The sequence below is a fragment of the Bidens hawaiensis genome, unplaced genomic scaffold, assembly GCF_021521415.1.
Source record: "Bidens hawaiensis isolate Kalapana, Puna unplaced genomic scaffold, B.hawaiensis_p1.1 tig00023821_1, whole genome shotgun sequence".
Classification (NCBI taxonomy): Eukaryota; Viridiplantae; Streptophyta; class Magnoliopsida; order Asterales; family Asteraceae; genus Bidens; species Bidens hawaiensis.
In genome coordinates this window covers 3,480-11,899 of record NW_027493747.1, presented here as the reverse complement: position 1 = coordinate 11,899, position 8,420 = coordinate 3,480, and the positions used below count along the sequence as shown (strand labels likewise).

The 8,420-nt window shown below is 34.9% G+C and overlaps 1 protein-coding gene across 1 annotated transcript; it reads left to right on the top strand.

Moving 5' to 3' along the window:
* The first annotated feature begins 701 nt into the window (after positions 1–701).
* Positions 702–4,535, top strand: LOC143568183 (serine/threonine-protein phosphatase PP1 isozyme 2-like). The gene is made up of 3 exons (XM_077054397.1): positions 702–907; positions 1,893–2,452; positions 3,929–4,535. Exons 1-3 carry the CDS (start codon positions 715–717, stop codon positions 4,100–4,102), a joined length of 927 nt encoding a protein of 308 aa, XP_076910512.1. The 5' UTR covers positions 702–714; the 3' UTR covers positions 4,103–4,535.
* The last annotated feature ends 3,885 nt before the right edge of the window (positions 4,536–8,420 follow it).

Here is an 8,420-nt window from a genome sequence, read left to right as displayed (position 1 = left end):
TCCCACTTGTCCACAAGTAGAAACGCCACTTCATGTTCAACTTGCATATGAATCAGAATGTTGGTCTTCTGGTCCAATGATATGAGAGTGATGGTTAAGACTTGAGAATCTTAAGATATCAAGTTTAAAACCTGACTCATGGTGGTTTTCTTAAAGTGATAAGTTTCTTCCTTGATGATGTTTATGAGTGAGTCAGACATAGAAAGTCAAAATAAGTATAAACGGTTGTCATCTTATCATAAATATGCTAGTCCTAATGTCGGGGATGGTTCCAACTCGCAAGTGTTTTAAAGAAAATCTTTCAGGAACCAGGATTATTTTTTCAAAGTTGCCAATTTTAAAGGTATGTATAAAAAACACAAAAAGAAATAATATTGGTAAGTTGGGGAGAAAAATAGAAATAGAAAAGGAAATAAATATAAAACGACAGGTTTTAAGAAATTGAGGTTCCAGCCAGGTTGCGGTTATACTGTTAATCTGGGAAATAAATACAATTACCCAAACAAAAACAATGACGACGATAGATACCACCACCGCATAAATAAATAAACTCGTCCTCCGTCCATTCTCTTCTCATCAACCAACTCCGCCGCATCGGAGGAGTTGCAGGCAACCCGATTATTATCGCTTTGTCCAATATACCCCCAAATTTATAATTGATATTCTGTTTATTCCAAGAAAAGAAAAGAAGAGATTTGGGGGGTTAGGGTTTGAATGGCTCAGGTGGTGATGAACCCTGCTTTACTGGATGATATTATTAACCGCTTGTTGGAGTTCCGGCAAGCCAGGACCGCACGCCAGGTTCAGCTATCGGAGGCTGAGATCCGTTTGCTTTGTACCACTTCCCGTGAAATCTTCCTTCAACAGCCTAATCTCTTAGAGCTCGAAGCTCCTATTAAGATCTGCGGTATTATTAATTTATAATTATAATTACAACCTCAAATTCGACCTCTTTTTTGTGAACCTTTTGTGGGTTTGTTTTCTATTTATTATTTAGGGTGTTGTATTGTGAAAGTTGATGGCTTTGATTGTCAAATTGTTAGTAAAGATTGATTGAGAATATGGGATTTTGTGATGTTATTATTATTATATATAACTGTTTTTGGTAAGTTTTTCTGTTGTTCAGGGGCCAGCTTATAATTACTTGTTTGCTTGTTTGTTTGATAATTGATATGAAACTTGATTAAGACGATTAACGAGGGTTCTAATTTCTAGTTGCTTCTAACTATGGGAGTGATGAATATGAAATTTGTGTAATTTATGACACAAATGAGTAATGGCATAACATGATTTGCGAATGTACATTGGTCGTTGTCTGTCGTCTTTCCTTTTTGTAATTTCTTATGTTTCTTGTACCGTTTCAAGTTACAAATATCTATTAAATTGGTTTTCTTTGATTGTTTCTAGTGTGTACATTTGAACTAGAGTTGGGAATTTTGACCCGTTGACTGAAAGTGGGTTGGTTTGGTGTGTCCACTGGGTCAAAAATTTAATAATTAATAACTTTAGCTAAGATAAAACAAGCCAAATCAGCTGACCAGGTCAAGTTGGTTGAAACTTGAAAGTCATCCAAAGTGCTTTCAAATGCTTAAAACATTTTAAATCAACAATTGCAGAAAGGTATTATTATAACAATACATGCTTTATAATTGTTTTTAACACATTGGTGTTTTGTATAATTCAAATAGAAATGGACAAAAAGATTCTTTTTGTTAGCAAAGATTCAGATTAGGATTAGGTAGGAAATCGGAACCAGAATCACACTTGGGTAGAAATAAAATAAAATTAGACTTAATATAATTACTATTAAATATCTGATAAATGACCACACTGGCTGACTAATTCCTATATTCTCATTTATTCTTACTACTATTCGTTTACTTTTATTTCAGGTGACATTCATGGACAATATGGGGACCTGTTAAGGTTATTTGAATACGGAGGATTCCCACCCGAGTCAAATTACTTATTCCTAGGTGATTATGTGGACCGTGGAAAACAAAGTCTAGAAACAATATGTCTTTTACTCGCCTACAAAATCAAATACCCTGAAAACTTTTTCCTTTTAAGAGGAAACCATGAATGCGCATCAATTAATCGGATATACGGGTTCTATGACGAATGTAAACGTCGTTTCAATGTTAGGCTTTGGAAAGCATTTACCGAGTGTTTCAACTGTCTTCCTGTGGCGGCTCTTATAGATGACAAAATACTATGCATGCACGGTGGTCTGTCTCCTGATCTAACTAACCTAGACCAGATCAGAAACTTGGCCCGACCAACTGATGTTCCAGATTCGGGTTTGCTTTGTGATTTGCTTTGGTCGGATCCTAGTAGGGATGTTAAGGGGTGGGGGATGAACGATAGGGGTGTGTCATACACTTTTGGTGCTGATAAGGTGGCTGAGTTCTTAATGCAGCATGATATGGACCTCGTTTGTCGTGCTCATCAGGTTATTTCATATTATTATAGTTTTTACTGGTGGAAAATTGGGTGTGTGGGTCCAGTTGTGTAATGGGTCAAAATGTGTCTAAACAACTGATCTTTATTCCGGTTGAGCTAGGGTCATGCATAGGTCAATTTTTGGCTCGAACAAATCAAAAACCGAAAGCTCGGTTCTTGGGTTTTTGAAAACTATGGGTTCAGTTTGGTTTCTTTATTTTTTCTGTATTACTATAGGGGTATAGGGCATGGTTTAGAAAGGCTTTTCGGGGCTTACGCCTCGGCAGCCTCGGTGGAAAAGCGCATAAGAGGCTTAGCCTCATTAGGGTTTACTGAAACCTAAGCCTCGACCTTTGCGAGGCGGTCTGAGATGGTGAGGCTTCAATGGAAGGCGTTGAGGCTTAAGCCTCACTAGAAGTTGTGAAATACGGAAATATGCCAAAAAAGTTTATTTTCTGGACATTATTTTCCACCCATATAGTGTTTAGTGGACTTAATTAGTGGGTCAGGCCAGCATTTACTGCTAGTGGACTTAAAAAACACCATCGTTTAACTGTATAATGGTTAGGGTTTAATTGGTGTGCCTCCTTTCACAACACCAAGCAACAACACAGACACACCAACAAAAAAACTACTTTATGATGTTTGTTTTGTATTAAATTAGTGGTTGAACTATTTTATTATGTCTGTTTTATACAAAATAAGGATTTATAATATTCATAATGTTTATTTTATGTGAAGTGCGATTTTTATGGATTATATATATATTTTTAGTACTTTTTAATAATATTTCGAGGCTTACGCCTCGGTCCGCCTCGAGGCTTACACCTCAAGAGTCTGACGGAAAACGCCTCGAGGCTCGTTTCCACCTTTTTAAACCTTGCTATAGGGCTTGCAAATTTGGGTCGAACAAAATTATAAATTTGGTCCTAATTTTTTTTTGTTATTTAGCAATAAGTTGGTATAGAACATTTGGACCTAAAGTTTTTTGGGCTGTACCATTTGGTAATTTCTTATTAATTACTTAAAATTCATTTTTCGGTTTGGTTTTGATTGGTTTTTGGTTATAACAAAACCAAAACCAAACCGAAGAATCGGTTTTCTGATAGAAATTAAATTAAACTGTCGGTGCTTTATTGGGTTCAGTGATTTCGGTTTTTTGCACACCCTTAGGTTGGAACGTGTTGACCTGAACAAGTTTTATAAACGTTATTCATATTTTTTATGTATATAACTAGCGTGTCAATTGTCAAATGTGGTTGGCAAAATAATATTATTCCAACAATAGTCTAACTATTTTGAACAAAATACTTTAGAATATGATTTATGCATTAAAAATACAGTTTGGGCGAATCTTAACCTTGTTTTTGTGTTTTATCAGTTTTGACTTATTAGAGATTTTGTACAAGTCAAATTGATTCTATAAAAAGATGGTCTCATGATGAAAACAGTGGTATAAATTTCAATGTTAATTTGTGTTATGTAGGTTGTTGAAGATGGATACGAGTTCTTTGCTGATAGACAACTTGTTACTATATTCTCAGCCCCAAATTATTGTGGTGAATTTGATAATGCGGGTACAATGATGAGTGTTGATGAAAGCTTAATGTGTTCTTTTCAAATATTGAAGCCAGCTGATAAAAAACCTAGATTTTTGTGATGCAGTCAAGACATAATTAAATGTGGCGACCGTTTGATCTTAAGGTTAGTGTAAATAATCTCTTATCCATGGTTTGTTGCTATGCAGTATCTTATCCTGTATCCAAACACGCCTAATTTAATATTGTTGTCCAAACAACCCTATACGATTGAACCTGCAGAATCTATGAAAGTGGCAGGAGAACAATCTTGAAGATTGGATATTAATTAAGAAGATTTGTGTTCTGTTAGTTAATTCTGTTATCATTGTTGGGAAAATCTTTATTCTAATATTTTGGCGTTCGATTTATGATGACATTGTAAATACATTTGGCTTTGTAAGTCGTTTAACGCTGTAATGTTTTACTGTTGGCATCTCAACATTGACTGGGGTGTCTTTAAATCTAGTGTTCTGTATGCTTCTGGTCCTGGGGTTTTGCCTGTTTGGAGTGGTTGGTTAGATTATTAAAGATGAGGGCATAATTAGTTTACTGTAGTTTAGTCCTGCAGATGGCTTTTAAAACATTTGCTTCATTTGGGGTGTCATATTCTAATTTCTTGAATTAAAGGTGGTGTAAATGTTGCTACCAAACTTCAGTTGTCAAGTCTATTCTTTTTGTGTTAAAAGGAATGAGAGTTATGTGCAGTGAGGTAAACATGAATAGGAATTGTGGTTTAAACAACTTGCCTTTTGTAGATGCTGAGAGTATTAAATTACTTGTTGGGTGAAGAATTTGAGTGGAAAACATTGAAGTTCATTTATAGATATCATTTTATAGATATCATTTCAGTTGTCAACCCCACAAACACCACCACCACCACCAACACCTTGCACACATACACCACCACCGCCAACACCTCCTCCAAAATATCCACCACCACCTCAAACTCCTCCAACCCCCAAAACTTCACCACCACCTTGCGGACATACACCATCACCACTAACACCTCCTCCAAAATATCCACTGCCTCAAACTCCTCCAACCCCCAAAACTTCACCACCACCACAACGCTATCAACAACCACCACCACCATAATACTATCAGTAGCCGCCACCATCACCGTATTATTATGATCAGCAACCGCCACTTTATTAACTAATAATCCTATGCAGATCAGCATTACGACTTATATTTCTTTTAATTTTCTAGACTTCATAGTTGGCATCCTTGTTAGTGGAATGCTGTGGTATATTATATACCTGGTATTTCAGAAGGTGATTTGTTGCCATATAGTTAATCATGATCCATCGAGTTAATTAGCATATCTTTCTGTCACAATATTAATATTACTCGTGCATGCATGCTTCATTGCTTTGTGTTTAAATCGACTCTGATTCAAATTCGGAACTCATCGCTCTATCTTATCCATTTTCTAAACTCAAATCACAGCTTAAAGTATGAAATCTCTAAAGTCAAAAACCAAATCAAAATCGAACGTCATTGAACATCAAGAAATCTTCAAAATTGATCTAAAAATGATGATTTAATCAATCGGATTGATGTGTAGAAGTATTTAGATTCATCAATCGATTATGAAATTGCAGAAATAACGCACTCAATCTAGCTTTGATTAGGCTTCAATAATATTACGTTTAAACGTTCTGAACAAAACTGAAGACCTTTAAACGTTCTGACCAAAATGAACATTTAAACGTTCTGACAAAAAATAAACATCTTTAAACGTTCAACTAACACGTTCAAAAATTAGAATTTCTAGGTGTTCAAAAAGTTTAGAAGCTCTGAACTTCTAAAGTTTAGAAGTTTAGAACTTCTAAACTAACAAAAAGTCCAGAACAAAAAGTTTAAACGTTCAAGCCAAATTCCTACCCTTAAACATTCAAATGTTAAACCTTTAAATGTTTAAGGTTAAAAGTTTAAACGTTCAGGCAAAAAAGGCAAAAAAAAAAAAAAAAAAACTAAACGTTCAACTTATACGTTCAAACCTTTATATGAACACCTTTAAACGTTCAAAAGTTCATATATAAAATTAAACACCTGTAACATGAAATTAAATATTTAAATCACTTCATATAATCTCGTAATCTTCAAACAATTATTAATCGAGCGCCCATTTGATCATCGATTCCATCATATGAACAAATATGGAACGTTTGCAACTGGGTTTCCGCAAATGGCGTATTTCAATTCAAATAAATTGAAGTGTGTCTGCAAATGACGCCAGTGACGATGGTTGAATCGATGCAACGGTTAATTAGGATGGAAACGATTTTAAATAGTTTACAATTTTTGCCACCGCGTGTTTTTTGAAATCTAGGGTTGAGGGTGTCGCGTACGTAATGTACGATAAGAGGTTATTGTATTGTATCATATGATTTAGATCAAATATAAATTAAATTAACGTGCTAATTGTGCAAACCAAGTAGTGTAATTATATATACAACATAGTGTAATTATAGTGTAGTGTAATTACAGTATAGTATAATTACAACATAGTGTAATTACATAATTACACTACTTAATTCGCACAATTAGGACGTTAATTAATTATACATTTTCCCACACCTATAAACAATGTTAATTAGCCCACACATTTTTATACCTTTTTTTTTGTTGAAGGTTTACCGTCTGAAAAAATAAAATAAAAAAATGTTGAAAATTTCAAAATAAAGTTTAATTAATAGCAATTTACCTCTCTTCAATTTTAGAGGGCATTTATGTATATTATTTTCCTAAGTTCCGTTATTGATATATATAACCAGCCTTAAAAAGTCAATTAAATATTTTCCCCTTACATCTCTCAATTTCATTGATATTAACCAATTAAATGACTATTTTACCCTTAACGAGCTAAATAAAAGACTATTTACATATATCATCTTCCTAATATCAATTACACATATATATGAATTTCAACCTAAACCGAGTTAGTTTTAAGACGAGCATATTTAAAGCTAATAAACTCAACTTGTGTTAATAAACCAATCTCCATTCAGGTTTGTTTTTTTTCTTGGCTTTCTAGTTTCTTATATAATTTTGTTGTATAATATCCATCTATATATTCTACAGCTTCTCAAATCGTCCTTCAAATAGAGAAATAACATATTAAGCTTCTACTTTATTTGATAATTGTAACATCAAGATCTTTAGGTGCATTATTAAAAAAAAAGGGATCAATATGAAAGTAAGCTACAATCACATCAACCAAAACATTTTAAACGTGGCCAATTCATTCGCTATGTGCAAAGCATTTCCAGAGCTTGATTCATTTTATTTCTCCAACTTTTTACCATTAATATCCATTTCAATCTTCTAATCTAAAGTTTCCAATTAACATGTCCCGCCAAACTTAGGGCTTAGTTTTGAAAACGCTTGCCAAATCAAGGCTCTAAGGCTATGCGTAGTGGGTGTGGGTTATGGGCGAATTGGGGCGACAAAGGGCGCAAACACCGCCCCCCCGGCGATATTTGGGCGATTTGGGGCGGGGGCGGGGTTTAATTGTCGCCAGCGAGAGTTAGGAAATAATAATATAATAATAATGTTACCGTTGGGGGGGGGGGGGGGGGGGTGACGGCTAAATAAGAAAAAATTAATTTAAAAATTTAATATAAATATCAAACCAATTAAACCATTTTCACCATATCATACACAAACCCAAACATAAAAATACCCAATCTTTCATACTTCTTCAAACTTAATGAGTTCCCCGGATTCCACGAATTCTGCCGATAATTGGGATCAATTAATCAACGAGAGTCGAAAAATTTATCAGATTCATCGACAAGTGGCGGAAGAGCATTTAGAGGTCACGAACGCGGTTCGGGCCGTCGCCAATAACACGGTGTCTGGCTCTGCTCCGTCTACGGCACCACGTAGACGGTCATATATCCATCGGGATCGTACGCAAAACGAACGCTCGTTTGATGAAGGACTACTTCAACGACACACCTACATTTAACGACGCTATATTTCGACGTCGTTTTCGGATGTCCAAGCGTTTATTTTTACCATCGTTGGAGATATGGAGCGAGAGTATGAGTATTTTCAATAGAAACCCGACGCAAGAGGATATTTTGGATTCTTGCCATCCAAAAGTGCACTTCGGCTCTACGCATCCTCGCATACGGCAACACGACCGATATCAATGACGAGTATTTAAAGATGGCTGACAAAAACAACGAGAGATGCGTTGGAGAATTTTTTCATCGGTAAAAATTTAAATTGTTTGTATTAACTATTGTTTTTAATATAATTTTTTTTAATAATTTATTTGTATAGGGATAATACAATTATACTCTTGTCGTTATCTGAGGATTCCTACTTCAAACAACCTGACTCGCATATATGATGTACACGAAAGCAAACATTCTTTTCCAGGCA

Bases quoted from the DNA above. Each gene is read 5' to 3' on its own strand.
- LOC143568183 (XM_077054397.1), top strand. From the start codon at position 715: ATGGCTCAGGTGGTGATGAACCCTGCTTTACTGGATGATATTATTAAC. The intron at 908-1,892 runs GTATTATTAATT...CTTTTATTTCAG, and splicing joins AGCTCCTATTAAGATCTGCG to GTGACATTCATGGACAATAT. The intron at 2,453-3,928 runs GTTATTTCATAT...TGTGTTATGTAG, and splicing joins TCGTTTGTCGTGCTCATCAG to GTTGTTGAAGATGGATACGA.